This window comes from Girardinichthys multiradiatus, chromosome 21 (genome assembly GCF_021462225.1).
Source record: "Girardinichthys multiradiatus isolate DD_20200921_A chromosome 21, DD_fGirMul_XY1, whole genome shotgun sequence".
Taxonomy (NCBI): Eukaryota; Metazoa; Chordata; class Actinopteri; order Cyprinodontiformes; family Goodeidae; genus Girardinichthys; species Girardinichthys multiradiatus.
The window spans coordinates 39,220,632-39,239,965 of NC_061813.1; the positions used below are offsets into that span (position 1 = coordinate 39,220,632).

General features: G+C 40.4%; 1 protein-coding gene across 14 annotated transcripts in view; it reads left to right on the top strand.

Moving 5' to 3' along the window:
* Positions 1-19,334, top strand: part of tnikb (TRAF2 and NCK interacting kinase b) — a 73,635-nt gene that overhangs the window by 19,461 nt on the left and 34,840 nt on the right. For all 14 annotated transcript variants that reach the window (XM_047349948.1, XM_047349949.1, XM_047349950.1 and 11 more), the window contains exons 3-13: positions 10,672-10,728; positions 10,846-10,971; positions 11,079-11,189; positions 11,376-11,466; positions 11,574-11,704; positions 14,268-14,322; positions 14,746-14,824; positions 14,953-15,128; positions 15,219-15,285; positions 17,562-17,760; positions 18,057-18,173. In XM_047349948.1, coding sequence (XP_047205904.1) covers positions 10,672-10,728; positions 10,846-10,971; positions 11,079-11,189; positions 11,376-11,466; positions 11,574-11,704; positions 14,268-14,322; positions 14,746-14,824; positions 14,953-15,128; positions 15,219-15,285; positions 17,562-17,760; positions 18,057-18,173 — 1,209 coding nt within the window. The remainder of the gene's footprint in view (positions 1-10,671; positions 10,729-10,845; positions 10,972-11,078; positions 11,190-11,375; positions 11,467-11,573; positions 11,705-14,267; positions 14,323-14,745; positions 14,825-14,952; positions 15,129-15,218; positions 15,286-17,561; positions 17,761-18,056; positions 18,174-19,334) is intronic.

Here is a 19,334-nt window from a genome sequence, read left to right on the forward strand (position 1 = left end):
AATTTTATGGACTTTCCGGAGACTATAGTGCCAGGTTCACACAACAGTTGGTATTAAGTTTCTGTGAACAATCACAACATTATTAGTTTCCGTCGGGAGAAACTGTTAAAGATGTGAACTGTTTGAGTCATGTCTCACTGAAAGTTAGGAAAAAGTTTTGAATTAAATTAATTATACAACGGATAAATGTCCTGCTGCATCCATGAATGTTAGAGCAGAACCTGGAAGACTGTCAGATATTTCTTTATCAGAAAGTTGAGGCGTTTTTCAGTGTAGAGTTCAGGCTGTTTTTATGTAAATAAGAACACGTTTCAGGACAAATTTCTGGGAATTTTTGAGTCATGATGCCTGGAATGAAACATCTACAATCTTGGTGCATACTAAGCAAAATAAAAGGGGTCAAGGTGACTACAGATAGCAGAGCGTGATTCATCAGTAAAGTATTTTTAAATATTCCTGTATTTCAAAGTCCCATTAATCATCCTCTTACAGACACAAGTACAAACAAAGTTCAGGACGTTTCTTGGTATTTGTCTGTGGCAGGAAAACCTGCTGATTCCTGATACTAATCTAGTTTTTTTTAAAATAAAGACTTTTTTAGAAGAACAAAGTTAAACTGGAGAGCATCTATAAAATTTAATCAAAAACCTAAATATTCCAGCCTTGAACTTAAATTCTAAATAATTTAATAGAGTAAACCAGTTGGTTTGTTTTTCCCATCCATCCATCCATCCATCCATCCATCCATCCATCCATCCATCCATCCATCCATCTCCATCCATCCATCCATCCATCCATCCATCCATCCATCCTTCCATCCTATGTGAGTTCTGGTTGTGGAGTTAACAGTGACAATGTGCAGCTCATTCTGGATCCTAAAGCATATCTGGTGCTGAAGGGTTTTATAGCCCTCCAATGAGTTCTGGCTCCGCCCTTTTTATTGTGGGGGAGCATGGGCCGTTCCCCAATCTCTCCTGGATGATGGAGCTCCTCGTCTTATTTCTAAGACAGAGCGCAGCCATCCAAGGACCTTGTTCATTTGGTCATCATCCAGATCCAATGACAGTAGGTCACAGTCAGTATGCAGATTGGCCACTGAATGAGGAGATTTGCCTTTTGACCTACGTCATGTTGTCAGATAGGTTCTATTTCAGTGATTTCTTCCTCCTACAGGTCTGGCATTAATCAGGTCTGGGTGTGACTTATGAAATTAAACTCAGCTGCCCAGAAAAGGTGGTTTGTCACATTTAATGCATGATTTAATAGAGGAGAAATTATATGTTCACACATGCCTGGTTGGTTTGGTTTTCTCTCGTTATACGTGAAGTCATCCATTAAAAACTGAGCTTTGGGTTTACCCAGGTTACACTCCCAGTAAATCTGAGAGTTGACCTTCCCAGACAGATGGGACACTTTCTCCAGTCCTTTTTTTTTTTAATATTGGGACCACCTCCACGGTCTACTATCCTCATGTAAAAGCCTAATATGCCTGAAAGTTTCTAACCACCACAAACGTTGTTTCTGTATTTTGAAGATAATACAAAGCCTATTCACATCGTATTTGAAAGGTAAAAACATGCAAATGTTTGAACTCGAGAGCTGATGTTTGGTGTGAAACACAGATCTGCAGAACATTTATCACAACCTGATCTTTGTTTCAGCGCGTACGTCAGGCTCACACATGCAAAAGCTTGTTTCTTCTGCTGCTGCCCCAGATGTTGTTGAAAACAGCAGAAATGTATTTTTAAAAATGTTCTGCACCGATGATCTAATGTTCCAGCTGATATTCTGATGAACACACAGTTTTTTAAGTTCTTAAAACGACAACAGGCTGCTGACTGGGGAGCATAATGCCTTTCTAAAAGTCTGCTGTTTCTATTCTTGGTTGAACTTTTTCAGCTCACTTCTGAAATGCCAGATTTGACGGTTTGCATTACTACATGGACAATGAGCTCCGTTTCCAGGCGACTTGCTGTGTTGGAGTGCAGCAAGGAAACTCAGCTTGTGTTTAACTGATTTTGTCTTCATGTGTCAAGGCTTGTGTCTGGGATAGGAATGTGAGGCATGCCCGAATCCGGTACCTGAGGTGTGTTGTTTTTGTGCCTCGGTCTGCAACAGAACGATATTCTGCTCCGATTTTTTTCATCTTCAGATCCTCCTCCTCAGCTGCCACCTCCACCCCCCCGTTCTCGCTTCGACTCTATCTTTATCTCACCCTTGCTGCTTGTATGTGTCGATTCAGATACTGTTTTAATGCAGCCATCTCAAGCCTTTGCCATAATCTCCATCTCTCACACACACACACAAACAGGCCAACTCACGCTGGGAGCTCAGCGTCACCCTTGGGAGATTGTCTGGCCGACGGTCAGTGTCAGGGGAAAAGAGATAGCAAAACAAAGAGCCTCTCTGAGATATTATCGCTTCCTTTCATCTGCCCTGCTTTATCTGCCTCTCCTTTTATTGCTTCATCGAGGTGGATTGCTGCCATTTGTCCTGCAGTCACAGCCACACTCACCACACTTAACCTGGGGTACAAAGATTTGCTTCACACACCCATCTGGATTTTGAATTTGGTGAGAAAATCCATCCCAAATCCAGAACCAGTGCTGGAGTTTATATCTTTAATCAATTTCCTTTTAAACAGCCAATTTATCATAAAGTTATGACATATGAGTATACATTTGAGATTTCTTTAGAAAATCTGGATTAGTTCAAAAAGGTTTTCGAGGTTTGATGGATACGTTCTCCTTTGAATGCAAACAAGCTTTAAATTACCTCTGTAACTTTACAGTTTCATACAGCGTGGTAACTTTGAGCGCAAAATTTTATAGTTTCCTGTCATTTTTTAACGTGGTCCAGATCAATAGTTTTCAAGACTTTCTGAAGGTCTTTCGGAGTTTTTCTTTGGACCTTCTCAGTTTTTTCCACTCACACTTGTCCATAACTTGACCATTTCCAAAATATTTAACTCCTAGCTACGACTCATTCTGGGACATAAAGGCTTCTATACAGAAGGGATGAATCAGTGTTGTGTCTAAGGGCCAAACCTGTCACTACAAGCCACGTCTGTTTATTAGTTGGATGTGTCTGGACCGGGGGAACCAAATGTAAATACAGAAGGCAGATGCTGTGTTCCCAGGTGGCTGGACATGGAGAAGTTATTCATATCATTAGTGTGTTTCTGGGTACTGTTTCAAGTATAATTATCATAAGTGGGCTGAACAGATTTTGAGAGTTGCAAGCTTTATCCTTTAAAATGAAAGATGTGCACCCTTTAGGAACTTTAACTATTACGAAGGAGAATTAAACAACTAATTAAATTCATACTGATACAGTACAATCATATAAACAGGGTAGATTTAATTACAGTACAACACAGTGTTATTTGGATTATAATGTCAAATGTTATCTATGTAAACCCAGCTGATTATTTTGAGTCATTAACTTTGTAGCAATTCAATTAAGTTTATCGATGTAGTGCCAATTCACAACACGTCGTCTCAGGTAAGGTATGTTTATTTATATAGCGCTTTTCAGTAACGAGACACTCAAAGTGCTGTACATACAATTACAATACAATCAGAAAGAACACAGAAAAACAAATAAAATGCTAAGAAATCTAAAAATCTATGAATCCTTCCGAGAAATCTAAAAATCTCTGGTCAATATTACAATGATACAGATAACATTAATAATCCTTTGGGTTTTACTGGTAAGAGCTGGTTCTAAACCAATCTTTCTAAAGAGGTAATTATATAATTAAGTCCTCAATGTAGGGAAAGCATCTTGTGCTAAGAAGTCTCATCATTCCACTGAATTCTGACTAGGGAAGCTGAATCACTGGTACAAAACAGCTTTAATCCACATTTTCAGGTGCTAATAATATATTGCTTTTACTGGTGCTGAAATTGAACTAAGTAATCTAACTAAGAAAGCTGGGTCATTGGTGTAAGAGCAGCTAAAGTCCAAGTTACTAATAATGTTTGGTTTTCGCTGGTAAAATCTATGAAAAGTAATGAAATCACACATTTAGGTAAAGTAAGATAGGATTGGAAAAAATCATATTTCAGACTCTATTCTTAGCAGAATAGAGTCTGAAACAGTACAAAAAAACCTCAGCAGGGGTAAGCAACACACACATAAGTAAAGATTCAGCAAGGGTACGGTGAAATCTTGAGGGTGTGAATGTAAGTCTGAGTGTGTTTGCAAGAATTAGACTGTCAACCCTGATAGAAGCACCTTTGTCCTTGAGAAGAGAGGTGGAAGTTTTATCAATCGGCTGCATAGTCCTATCAGCACACAGCTGGTAGGGGAGTGCTGGGGAAGAGCGTCGTGTTTATATAACATCCAGGAGATATTTTATCGATAAGGCACTTTACAAAGTCCATTCAATCGATCAATCGATCAATCATACAGATTCCAAGTCAAGTTCATTCATTCTAATTGATCACAATAATCAAACAATAAAGTCATATTTAGTTTATTATTCAAACTGGTTAAAAAGTTTTTCTGTCTAAGGAAACCCAGCAGATTGCATGTAGAGACAGTGGACAGTCACTGGCGTTGACTTTGCAGCAATACCTCATACTGAGCATGCATGTAGCGACAGTGGAGAGGAAAAACTCCCTTTTAACAGGAAGAAACCTCCAGCAGAACCAGAACCAGGCTCAGTGTGAGCGGCCATCTGCCACGACCGACTGGGGGTTTGAGAGAACAGAGCAGAGATAGAAAAAGAACAAAGAAGCACTGATCCAGGAGTACTTTCTATGGAAAAGAAAGTAAAACATTATTGGTTGTAGCTTCTTCAGTGGCTTCATCTAGGAGAGAAAGACAGCTAAGCAGATGAACTCTGAGGCAGTTTTCAAGGCTAGAGTATGAAAGATACCAGAGTATCTATGTCTAGGAGAGACAGGATTAACCACTGAAAGACAGGGTCATTGGCTTTGCACCAGTGCCTCATATTGGGTAAGCATTCAGCGGCAGTAGAAAGGATTGAGTCCATTTGGCAGGAAGAAATCTACTGCAGAACCATATATTGACTCGTTAAAAACACACAGATTTAGGATTTCTTGTGTATGATTACTTTTGACTTCACCTACCAAGATGTGCTTACAGAGTCCTGCAGCAGATTAAAATCTGTGTTCAGGACTTCACGCCTGGCGGTGCACTGCACTGAAAACTCATTCACCTTCATCTTCCCATGCTGCTGGTTATGATTAAAATGTTGATGGTGTTTCCTCCTACAGAGCAAGACTGAAACTGTTGGTGCAGAAATCTCCCATATGTATAGGTAAAACCTGTAAGTAGGTCAAGGTCATGGAAACAGCTGCGGTGGTAGCATTGCATTGGATGGCTAAGAATCATCAGAGAAGTGATAAAAGGTTACAGCATCTTGACTGCCTTCATACTAAAATTGGGTTTTCCACTTTTGCTGTGATCTGGACATGAACACCCTGAGAGGTCTTGGAGGCTGTAAAGTCATTTTCAAATGAACACTTTATCAACAGCCTGTGAAAAAAGACACAATTTGAAACCACTTGTTTAATCAAAACCATGAAACAAAGTGAACAGTTTGACAAACAGAAACCAGGATTCCAGCTCCAACGAGGTGATTCCCAACAAACGTGTGGCGGAAAACACAGGGAGCAGATAATCAACTACAGGATGATGATCTCTCAGGTCCTGTTTCAGTTTCTTAAAAGGTTGACTTTCAGATCCTGTAATCCGCCGACTAACACTTCTTTTGTCCTCCAGTTATTTATATTTTCTTGTTGGACTCTACGTTTTCATAATGAATGGGATAAAAATATAAAGAAATGAGGGGTTGATGAAAAACTGGATGGAGCTAAAGTTCATGTTATAGTTGTTTTTTTACACAGGACTATATAAAACACATAAAGTAAAATGAAAAGTAGAAGCAGCAAGAGATTACTTTTCAGTTTTGTTTTTTACTTATAACAGGGGGCACATGTGTTGGAGAAGGGATGATTCGAAACGTTGCTCCTGAGGAATATATATATATGTACATGTGTACATATATATATATTCCTCAGGAGCAACGCACATACAGGTGCTGGTCATAACCCATTATTTCAGTAATTCCATTCAAACTTGTATATTCATTCATTACACACAGACTTATTTCAAATGTTTATTTCTTTTAATTTTTATGATTATAACTTACAACTAATGAAAACCCCAAATTCAGTATCTCAGAAAATTTGAATATTGTGAAAAGGTTCAATATTGAAGACACCTGGTGTTACACTAATCGGCTATTTAACTCATAACACCTGCAAAGGCCTTTAAATGGTCTCTCAATCTAGTTCTGTAGGCTACACAATGATGAGGAAGACTGCTGACTTGACAGTTGTCCAGAAGACGACCATTGACACCTTGCACAAGGAGGGCAAGACACAAAAGGTCATCCCTAAAGAGGCTGGCTGTTCACAGAGCTCTGAGTCCAAGCTCATTAATAGAGAGGCGAAGGGAAGGAAAAGATGTGGTAGAAAAAAACGTACAAGCAATGGGGATAACTGCACCCTGGAGAGGACTGTGAAACAAACCCCATTCAAAAATGTGGGGGAGATTCACAAAGAGTGGACTGTAGCTGGAGTCAGTGCTTCCAGAACCACCATGCACAGACGTATGCAGGACATGGGTGTCAGCTGTCGCATTCCCTGTGTCAAGCCACTTTTGAACAGCGTCAGAAGCGTCTTGCCTAAAGACAAAAAGGACTGGGCTGCTGCTGAGTGGTCCAAAGTTATGTTCTCTGATGAAAGTAAATGTTGCATTTCCTTTGGAAATCAAGGTCCCAGAGTCTGCAGGAAGATAATCCATGTTGCTTGAGGTCCAGTGTAAAGTTTTCACTGTCAGTGATGGTTTGGGGTGCCATGTCATCTGCTGGTATTGGTCCACTGTATTTTCTGAGGTCCAAGGTCAACGCAGCCGTCTACTAGGAAGTTTTAGAGCACTTCATGCTTCCTGCTTCTGACCAATTTTATGGAGATGCAGATTTAATTTCCCAATTACCAGTACCTGGTTTAAGGACCATGGTCTCCCTGTTCTTAATTGGCCAGAAAACTCGCCTGACCTTAACCCCATAGAAAATGTATGGGGTATCGTGAGGAGGAAGATGCAACACCCCTGACCCAACAATTCAGAAGAACTAAAGGCCACTATCAGAGCAACCTGGGCTCTGATAACACTTGAGCAGTGCCACAGACTGTCATTTTAGTCATTGAGTTCTGAACTTCCTGCTTTAACAGCACGTTTAATTTGGTTTCTGCTCACTTAATGGGTTTATAGCTTGAACAGCTGCCTGTTTATCACAAGTTCAACATTTCATTTCAAGGACATGTTTCAAAGAGAGGAGAAAAAGGATAACCCTGAGTTTCCTCCTGCTGACTCTGAAGTCAGTATCACCACAGCTGCTGAGGCTGGGAAAGTGGAAATTCATTCACTTCACCGCACAGACTCTGTTTCCTCATGGTAACCATAGCAACAGGCCAGGCAGCCCGGCAAGCCAATGGGGAGGCTTCGAAGGAGGCAAAGTGATGGCAGCATGTGTGTGCTTCACACACATACAGGGTCACTTCAGCGTTCACACACATCTCAGTTACTCAGCGTTGCATCAGACGCTGACTGTTTCTGACAAGACCAAAATCACCTCAGAGGACGGAGAGTCTCTTCTTCGCATCCCTCTGTTTGTCTCTCAGCTTCTGTTTCTTGTTCTGTCCTCACATTATAGACTGTTCTTCAACATTTAACCTTTTTATGCTAAACTGACTAAACTCAGTACTGAGACACTGTTTGGTTATAGAGTTAGACTCAGTTATGAGAAGGAAGAACTGAAGAGGAACCAGACTGTTTGAAGACCCATAAAAACATTAGTTTTTGTCATAAACTTGACTAGTTTAACTCGTTTAAAAACAACTTGTCTAAACTCAGTCTTCATACTTTCAGCTGCAACTACTGTCATGGATGAAGAGCACATACATGTACAGTTAGTGGCAGCAATAGGTTCATCAATGGTTCTGTCCAGAAAAAGACACAGCTTAACAAGGAAATACTGGGTCAGGATTACTTTCCGGGGGAAATAAAAGCAATAAGAGTACTAAATGAAGCCAATAGCTCTTTTAATGGCCGCATAAAGAAACAGGACAAAGCTAAATACAATAGCCAGAAATGAAACAAAAATAAAAGTGCCTACTCAAAGGTAGGGATAGCAATAACTCTGCCAATGCCATCTTGGAAAACCACAGCAGCTAAACACACAAACACAGAAAATAAACATAAATAGTACACAAAGTCATTGACAGCAATAATGTTAATTGTTCCATTCAAGGAAGAGGCATGGCTAAATACAGAAGCACTGTACCAGGTGTACTTTCTATTGGAAAGAAACGCAAGCACACAAAGTTAATGGCAGCAACAGCTCCAACCATGGCTCTGTCCAGGAAAGAGACAGCCTAACACAGAAACAATGAGCCAAGGATACTTTCTACGGGAAGGAAATATTGAATACTCCAAAGTTATGGGGAATACGATCTCCACACTACTTTTAGACACGGATCATTTGCAGATCATCCATTAAGGCCTTATATTTATTTTTTTGACTTCTGCTTTTCCACTCATCTCAGTTTTTCTTTTAAAGACACATTGAAATGTTTCCTACAGGTTTGTTGAGCTCTGTTTTCCGCTTGGACGCTTTGAATTTGAGCAAATATTAGACTGGGTACATTTGATAGAAGATTTAACTGTAACTTCAATTAGCCAGACAAAGATTCTAGAAATATTTTCACAAATCATTACAATTAATTTAAAATAATTAAAATAATAATTTGAAATGGTCACACAGAGATGAAAAAGTTCATTAATTATCTCAGCAAAAGCAAGTTAAAATTAGGGAAACCATCTTATTGTATTTCTATAGAAAGCACAACACACTAATCACGATCATTGGTGTATTTTTGTGAGAATGTATGGGCTTTGAGCCTATGTGTGGAAAGTGTCGTATCCATGTTAAACCTTTAAGAAAGCTGCACAGCTGAGTCTCTGTCATCCATGATTTACTCTGTTTTCATTGCTTTTTTTGGTGGGGCAAGAAGATCACTTCTCCACTCTTAATCCAGCCTGCGAAGCTCTGTTTGGTTCAGCTGTTTTTCCAACTGGGAAAAGGGGAGATGTGGGCGATGATTCAGAGCTGTGGAAGCAGGTTAATACAAAGTCGAGAGAAACCCAACGACAGAGACGAATTAAATTAAATTCAAGATAGAAAATCAACTAAAAACACAAGAAATTGCATAAAATGATTCATAAAGTCAGTAATAAAGTGACTGAAATAATATATAAAGTCATTTCTGTCCATTTTTATATATGGTTCTCAACCACAGGGTATTGACAAGATATCAATGAAAGCAGCTGAAGACTAAGAGAGATAAAGAAATAAGCAAAAGAGTGGTATCTTTTTGTTAAATTGCAATAGTAATAATCACATTACAAACTGAGTTTTTTTCTAATATTTAACAACCCTTGTGCATGTTTTGTAAAACGGATTGCTTGCTCTGCACTAGCTGAGCTGAAACCCTCTATTCAGTGAGTAAGTTCATTGCAAAAAACTCATAGAATCACTTTTAACACCAATGTCTGACTTTATCAGTCTTTCCTACAACTGTGAAGAGACTCCTTATTCCAACATTGCTTCACTTCATGTAGGTTTGCAGGCATTAATTTCTGCAAAGCTCTCTGAAGGTCCCACCTCAGCATTTCAATCAGGTTAATGTCTGGACTGGGCCATTGCAGCGTCTTGATGCTTTTCTTTTTCAGCTGCTCTGTTGTAGATTTATTGCTGTGTTTGGGGTCATTGCCCTGTTGATGACCCAGTTTGGGCCAAGCTTCAGCTGTCAGACAGATGGACTCACATTTGATTCTGGAACACATTGGTATACGGAGGAGATCATGGGCGACTCAATCAGTGAAAGGTGCCCATGTCCTGTAGCTGTAGAACAAACCTAAATCATCAGACCTCCACCATTGTGCTTACCAGGTGGTGTTTGTTCTGTTGCGTTTGTTTTTGATGCTGTGCATCATGGCCAAACATCTCTACCTTGTTCTCATTTGTCCAAAGGACCTTGTCCTACAAGTTATTTGGTCCATTTGAGATGCAACATTACAAACCTTGTGTTATCGTGTTCTTTTAGGAAAGAAGACCCAAATGTGTCAGTCTTTTTCTTGCTGGCCTGTCATGATCTTTACCTTTTAACCAGCTTACTGAAGCCTGTAGTCTGAAATGGAGCTCTTGGATTTGTTGTCCTTTCTCTGAGCATTGTGTGCTCTGTCCTTGGGGTAGATTTGCTGGGATGTCCACTCCTGGGAAGATTGGCAACTGTCTTAAATGTTTTCTACTTGGGAATAGTCTTCCTCTCTGTAGAATAAGTGTTAAGGAAATGTTCTAATAACCCTTTCAAGATGGATGGACTGCAGCAGTAGCTCTGTAAGGTCATTGCTGTTGTCTTTCTGACTTGGCATTGTGGTTTAAATCTGTACAAAGCAAAGTTTAAAAACATCTGCATTAATTCACACTGATGATCACTCATTGATGCAAAAATATAAAAATTATCTGAATCTTTACATTTACTTATTTTGATCTGATATTGTATTTTTTTTCAGGGTCGCCATGTCAAAACAGGCCAGCTTGCTGCCATCAAGGTCATGGACGTCACCGGAGTATGTGTCTTATCAGCACACAGCCTATTGTTACTGCCTTGCCGCAGCACTTTAAATATTTCTATAGCTTTACGAAATCCTTGTGAATCTTTATATCTGTTTGTTTTCATTCTTCAGGATGAGGAAGAGGAGATTAAAGCTGAGATTAACATGCTGAAGAAGTACAGTCACCATAGGAATATTGCAACCTATTATGGAGCTTTTATCAAGAAAAACCCTCCAGGAATGGATGATCAGTTATGGGTATGGGTTTGTTTTAATAAACAGATTAAATGTTTACAGTCTATCTGGAGATGTTTTTTTCTGATAAAATCTGGATCCCATTTGAAGCATGTTTATTTCTCTGACAGTTGGTGATGGAGTTCTGTGGGGCGGGATCCGTGACGGACCTAATCAAAAACACCAAAGGGAACTCTCTTAAGGAGGAGTGGATCGCCTACATCTGCAGGGAGATCCTTAGGGTGAGGACCAAAACAGAAATGAATAGTTTTATCTTAGCAAAATATAGGATAAAGACTAGACATTTTTGCCCTGAACTAAAGGAAACCCAAACAGGTTCCCTGAGGAATACCAGGTAGATCAATGTTTTTCTAAAAATTGTTTTAACATTATGGTGTTTATGGGATTTACCCTGCATCTTTCTTCAGGGATTAACCCATCTCCACCAACACAAGGTCATCCACAGAGATATAAAGGGTCAGAACGTGCTATTGACGGAAAACGCAGAGGTTAAACTGGGTGAGAAACTGTTGGTGCATCCGGTTGCACCTAGAAACCCACTCTTAAATGGTGTCAACATAAAGCCCAGTCCTACACCTTCTTCAGTATTGTTCGTGTTTCCACAGTGGATTTTGGTGTGAGTGCCCAGCTGGACCGCACAGTGGGGCGAAGGAACACGTTCATTGGGACGCCGTACTGGATGGCCCCGGAGGTCATCGCCTGTGATGAGAACCCTGACGCCACATATGACTTCAAGGTAGGTCTGATGTTTGTTAGTGAGATCAAGGTGGAAACCAATCAGAAAGAAGGAACTTTAAAACAGTTCTTTGAGTGTTGCAATAAAAATAATTATAAAATAATAAGAATCATTCACTACTGGCTATGGACTATTTGGTCGTAGGACTATATTTTGAAAAAAATATCCTTTAAAGTCTTCAAACCTTTTTAGCATCTCAGACCTTTAAAGGACCATCATCTTTTAGAGACCTACAACCTTTTGAGTTCCTTAAAGTTTTTGAGGACCCTAAAGATTTTAAGGACTCCAAACCTGTGAGCACCTTAAACCTTTAGAGAACCTCAGACCTTTAATGAATCTTAAACTTTTATACAATCTTAAACCTTTCTTTTCATTTTAACGACAGTAGGTAGACAGGAAAGAAGGTAAAGAGAGGGGGACACATTCGGCTAAGGTCGCTGGGTCCTGGATTCAAACCCGGGACAGTCGCATCGAGGACTATTGCCTCTGCTCACGGTCGCGCACTTAGCCCCTACACCACCAGCGCTGTGCCCATTCTTAAACCTTTCAAGGACCTCAAGTTGTATGAGGACCTTAACCCTTTTGAGAAACCTAAACCTTTAGAGGCATTCAGAGCTCTTGTGGTACTAAATTTTTTCCAAAACCTCAGACCTTTAAAGGACCTTAAACTTTTTGAGGACCTCAAATCTCCAACCCTTTGAGGACTTCTAAGAACCTTAAACGTTTTGAAGACATCAAACCTTATGAGGACCCCAGATCTATTAAGGATCTTCAACTTTTTGAGGACCCTAGACCTATTAAAGTTAAACTAAACTCCAAATCAAGTTTTTTTGCAGATACCCTGTATAAATTGGACCTTGACGGTTTTATCTTTATTTTACTATGCAATTTTTAAAATTTTTATGTAAACATTTTTAATTGTGCAATATTTGTTCTAAAACTGCTATAGCGCTGCCCTCTTAGGGTTGAATGGTGGATTCTGCAGTTGAATTTCCTGTTGGTTTAACAATACAGCTTGGTACACGTGTACGTCACAGTCCCGTGTTCGGGTATAAAACCATCTCACTTAGACACACCGCTGTAGCGAGTCAGTTGTTGGAATTGCGAGCATTGATCTCAGCATTTGATGCTTTATACCTTTGATCATATGCTTTACTGGAAATAATGTAAATCTACATGTAAACTTTCAGAAAGTTTGTTACTGCTTTGAATGTTAGCCCATGTTTGTAATGATGCTGCTAACATCACTTTACCACTCAGAAACTGGACCCATGCTGTCCTCCACTGCCTCGGCAGCGACAGCTTCAGGCATCGCTAAGTCAGCACTTTGAGCCCGCAGCTTGAATTGATAAGGCTCAGACCCGCTGGGCTCCACAAAGCCTCTCTTAACCTCTGGTCACGAGGGGGGTGAAAAATCCCCCACATCAAAAGACCGATCCGTGGCGACACCACCAGCGTCGCTCTGCTTACTCTCCATGTTTGAATATATGAAATTAAGCTAGCTGCCACTTTCCCCTGTACTTCTGACCGCACCTCCGCTTTACCCCCTCTGCTCATCTCCACACTTGACCACGCCCCTGAGTGTCTTTTGGCAACGCCCACTTTTGTGGTATTTTTCGAAATTTGTCTGGGGGCGGGGTTAATGCTATACATGGGGTTTAGTTCCACTTTAAGGACCTCAAACCTTATGAGGACCTCCAACCTATTCAGGACCTCAAACCTTATGAGGACCTCCAACCTGTTCAGGACCTCAAACCTTAAGAGAACCTTAGACCTATTAAGGAGCTTAAACTCTTTCAGCACATTCAACCTTTAAAAGACCCTAAACTTTTTAAGGACATCAAACCTTTTGAGAACATTTTTAAGAAATCAGAGATCTTAAATCATTAGAGGTCCTCAGTTGTTTAAAGAACCTTAAGCCTAATGAGAACCTTAAACTTAAATAGTTGAGGCAGATCGCAGTTAAGTGTAAACTGAAAAAGGTTTTTATATTGGATTTTCTCTTTACTTGCCTTCTAGCCCTTAAAGTTCAACACCTCGACAGTCACATAATCAGACTACTTGTAGCTGTGTAAAACGATTACAAAGTGACCTTTGGAAATATTATTACATCTGTTGGGTGTTGGATTCTTGCAATCCAGGATTATTACCATTCTACTGAACAGACAACAAAACTAAGAAGCACCCTTTGAAAAATAGGCTGTATGCAGTGGTTGCTTTTTGAAGGATGTGCAGTAATGAGGACAGAATGAACCCCTGCGGCGAGCATTGGAGGATGAGCGCCTCCACCATTAACTCCGACCCTCCAGGGTTTAAAGTGTCCGAAAAGCCTACGTTTATCTTCCAGTAAGAGCCCAGCAGTTGTCGCAGGCTGAAACTAAACACAGAAAAAGGCAATTGTGTTTAAATGAAGGCAGAACTCAACAGCAGCAGTGGCAGATGGGTAATATTTCTGTCTGTATTTTTATCACTTGACGAGTACATTGACCCGTGGACCCGTCTCTCAGAAACTGGAAGTGTTGAGTGGGTAACACGTTGTGAGGATGTGTTTGTCTCTCTGCAGAGTGATCTGTGGTCGCTCGGCATCACAGCCATAGAGATGGCAGAGGGAGCACCACGTAAGTGTGATTACACTCCCTTAAACTGATAATCAGCACAATTTGTCTTTAAAACCACTAAATCAGTCCTGGTTCTTTCTAATTTTCCATTTTCCCTTTTTTTCCTTTATCATTTTTCTTTACTTCTACTTATGTCCCTTTCTTTCTTTTATTTGCCTTCTGAATGTTTTCTGTTTTGTCTTATCCTATCCTATCTTTTCTTATTTGCTTTCCTTCCTACCGTTTTCCATCTTACATATATAATTTCTTTTCTATACCTTCCATTTGTTTTCTATGTTGTGTCCCTTTCTTTTCGTTCCTTTGATTTTCCTGATTATCATTTTCTTTTCCTTATTATACTTTCCCTGTCCTTTCACTTTCTCTTTGTTTCCTTTACTTTTTTACTCTGTTCCCTTTCCTTGTGATCCTCCTTTTCATCCTCAGCTCTGTGCGACATGCATCCGATGAGAGCGCTCTTCCTCATCCCTAGAAACCCTGCTCCAAGACTCAAGTCAAAGAAGTGGTGAGTCTCATAAACTGAAGGGCATTAGTGAAAAGACAATGATCTTTCAGACCTTTAAAGCTACCTCTTAGAGACGAAATGAATAATGAAAGATGATTTGACTTGTGTGTGTGCACGTGTGTCGCCAGGTCGAAGAAGTTCCAGTCATTCATAGATAGCTGTCTAGTGAAGAGCCATAGCCAGCGGCCGAGCACCGAGCAACTCCTCAAACACCCGTTCATCAGAGACCTTCCCAATGAGCGGCAGGTCCGGATCCAGCTGAAGGACCACATCGACCGCACCAAAAAGAGGAGAGGAGAGAGGGGTGAGGCTGCATCCCCCTGACTCACGTCAAAGCTTGTGACAGCTGTTTTAACACATCCAAAGCTAACATGAAGCAATTTTTCTCTGAAAGATGAGACTGAATATGAGTACAGTGGGAGTGAAGAGGAGGATGAAGAGAAGGATATCGGAGAACCCAGGTAGGAAAAATCCGTCGGAATTTCAAAATAGGTTGGGATTTGCTCTCAAGTGTTAAACTGGAGTAACAGAGAATGCATAAAATATGGATATGTTGTTTTGTTGTCAGCTGTTGTAGATACCTCTTATGGAAACAGGTGCAGCCTTGAACGTTATGCCTTTACGGTGCGTTTTCAGATTACAACCAAGAACTAGACTAGACCCTTTGACATTTTAGTACCATTAGCCCAGTTAGAATTACTTACTTTAAACAGCAGGTCTGTGTATGTTCTTGAGAGAATGGGATGATCAACCTTAACCCAGAGATTTCCAAAAGGCCACCAACACTAAAAACAGCTTTTTCCATGACAGACAAAGGTTGAAACTTAAAAGAAAAAAACCCAGCAATTTTGCTCTAATATGTTCCCCCTTCCTGTTATCTGCTGAAGGCTGAGTCTCTCTTTATGCAGCAGACTGAATTAACTGGCAACATGCCTCTGTAGAACAAGACGCTGGAGCTAAGATATATAGTACGTCCAACAAGCAGAAAATAAATCAGACTTTAAATCTACACGTCTCGGCCACCAGCCGATTTCTTAATGCATCTCAAGTAAGAAATTCTCCAGGGGAACCACTTGCAAGGTAACATGGAAACCTGCAGTGATATAGAGAGGGAACAAGATGTGGCCAGATGGTCCCACCATTGACTGCACTCAACTTTATGCTGAAGCTCCTCAGCATTAAGGTAACACCTTGAACCCCACCAGAGCCTCCAGGCCAGACAGAGACTGCGAGTTGGTCACAGATTTCAATTCAGCTAAGCTTATCCTCTGCAGCAGCCTATGTTACATAGTATATTTGCCTTTATGTAACAGCAAACACTCTATATTTCATGTAAACCTTCAACATGCCTGAAATGGGTTTTTGCCTTATGCTTGTTCAGGAAGTCAATCATGCTATCAAGTGTAATTCATTGGAGTTCATTTTGCTCCTGAATAGGACCCAAAAACAGTTAGGTGGCAGAAAAGATCATGTCTGAGTGGATATTTGGGCATAAAAGGGTCAACTGACAAAACTAAAGGGGGAAACTGCAGTAAAAGCAGCAAGACATAAGGTGATGGCAATGGGAGGATCTGACAATGCTTGAAAAACCTGGGAAGCATATATACACAGAGAGGGAACAGGTGAGACAAATTAACTGAATATGACGCAGCTGTGGGAGACCATGAAATGAGGCACCCAGGAGAAATGGCTCAAATAAACAAGGGGAATAGTGATTTAAAAAAATTATCAAAATAGACAGGGATTAACTAAATTATAAGTAAACACACAAAAGTACCAAAATCAAGAAGATCATGACCAAATGTGGCAGTAGGGGTCTTTATTCAGAGTATTGATACAGAAACAGAGAGAAGGCTGGAGTCATGCAGCAAGGAAGAGGTAATTAAACCAAAGGACTAACAGCATCCGTATACTGCTTACAATAAAAAATATAACACTTCTTTCCTTATTTTCTGCACTTCCAGTGAAAAATGGACAATGATGGTGAACAAGATATATCGCAACTAATCAGACAAGACATTATTTTTTCTGTAATTGGTTTAAACATGGGGCTGCAAGGAGGAGCAGTTGGTGACTCTGTTGCCTTGCAACAAAATGGTCCTGGGTTCAACTCCTGCATGGAGTTTGCATGTTCTCCCCGTGCATGCGTGGGTTCTCATCGGGTACTCCGGCTTCCTCCCACAGTCCAAAAAGATTACTGTTGATTGAGTGTGTGTGTTTGTTGGTCCTGTGTGTGTCTGTGTTGCCCTGCGATGGACTGGCGACCTGTCCAGGGTGTACCCTGCCTCTCGCCCGTAGACTGCTGGAGATAGGCACCAGCTTCCCCGTGACCCCCTTTGGATTAGGCGGTTCAGAAGATGAATGAATAAATGGTTTAAACAGAGACAGCGCTTATATTTGTGAATGTTTTTGCATGTGCAACTCATACTTCTTCTTTTCCAAGTCACCTTGAGAAATCTATGACCACAGGGTCAGAGAAGATAATCACAGATGCAATGCAGGATTTATAAACCAAAAAGGGCCAGAACAACTCTCTCCGTAAAGTGAACATGCAAAATAAAGGGCCAGCGCTGTGGAGTTGAGAGCAGGTTACAGATGGGATTGGGTTGAATGTTGCTGTGATGCCAGCCTCACTGCTACATTAAATGTGATTATGAAACAAAACGTTAAGCTTAGTGTCACTAAACAGCTCAACCGTTGCTAGATGATGACTCTCGCCCTGTCGGCTGCTTTTCAGCTCAATCATCAACATCCCCGGTGAGTCCACTCTCAGGCGGGACTTCCTGCGCCTCCAGCTAGCCAATAAGGAGCGCTCGGAGCTGATCCGGCGTCAGCAGCTTGAGCAGCAGCAGAACGAGGAGCACAAGCGCCAGCTACTGGCTGAGAGGCAGAAACGGATCGAGGAGCAGAAAGAGCAGCGGCGACGGCTAGAGGAGGTAGCATCAAGTCTTTTAGGTTTCACAAAAATTTGATTAAAGGCACAATCTGGCTAACCGAAGATGTTCCACATAAAAAGACAAAAAACATCTAATAATCCTAACGCAAGGTAAATGAGCACGATTACAGGTTGCCTAAAACTATTAATTTATGGAAAGCCGTCTCAGATGTGATGTTAGGAAAAGCAAACCTGTGCTGTTGGCACCTCAGCACATCAGAATGCCAGAGAAACACACCTGACATGCACAAACACACACAGCTGACACTATTGTGTGAAATTTGTTCCCACCTACAGCAACAGCGTCGGGAGCGGGAGCTCCGGAAGCAGCAGGAGCGGGAACAAAGAAGGAGGTATGAGGAGATGGAGCAGCTTCGCCGGGAGGAGGAGAGGAGGCACGCAGAGAGAGAGCAGGTAGGAAAACACCTGGCTGATGAGTCAGAAAGGGAAATCCTAAAAAGGTATAAACTTGGATTTATTATCCATTAAAAGGTACACTACTGTATATAGCAATTCTTTAAAAAGTCATTTTGCTGAATGTTGAAGCACTTTGGTCAGCTTAAGTGTTCTGATAAATTAATTTCACTTTGTCACTGATTAGCAGTCTTACAAAAAATGAAATTGCATCAGTATCTAAATGACCTTTATCATCTAAATCTTATCAGACGAGCCTGATCAACTGAAGTCAATCGTTTTTCATTGCTAAGAAATAAACAAGTTAAAGGAATGAACCATTAGAGGAGGAAGAGGTTTGAGAACTTTTCTTTTACGTCTTAACATAAAAACCTCTGAGTAATTAGTTGCAGAAACCAGGACTAAATATACATTTTTACAGCACTCAGCATATTTCATCCAATCATGTTCAAGTAGGCTATAAAGTTATAGAAATGGCTCAGTCAAGCCGGTGAATGCAACATTGCTACATTGACAATGAGTTTATCATACAAGTAAAAACAGCATCAGCATACTAATGTTAGCATTTAGATTCTAATATTGTTAGGGTGTTCTGTCCATTATTGGCAGAATGCTACTGATGGGATACTAATATTATTATTGGTGTGTTAGGGTAGTAGCATTACAAATGTATTAATAGCATTAGCAATGGAATATTTATGTTAGCAATTGGACACAAATATTACTGCTAGTGTTATTGTTAGCAAACTATTGTTGACATTAGGATGCTAATATTATTGATTAGTATCAGAATAGTAAAAACAGATTCAGTCTTCTATTGTTAGCATGATGTGACCATTATTATAATGTTATTGATAATGTTAACTTACTGACATACGTACTAGGATCCTAATGTTGGGGTTTACTACACAGTGAATGTATGAACAACTCCAACAAGGGCTGCACAATATACCGAATCACAATCATCATCGCTAAACTCTGCTTGGATGTAATCTTTTGTATTTCATGAAATAGGCATTAAGACTCTGCATTTCAATTAATGATTTTGCCATTTGGCCAGTTTCTCGATGCACAAATTTGATAAAGATTTAAGTTAACAAAAGGCTTAAGCTCACTGAAAATGGTGAGGAAATTGTGATGATGGAAAACAAGGAGAAGAGT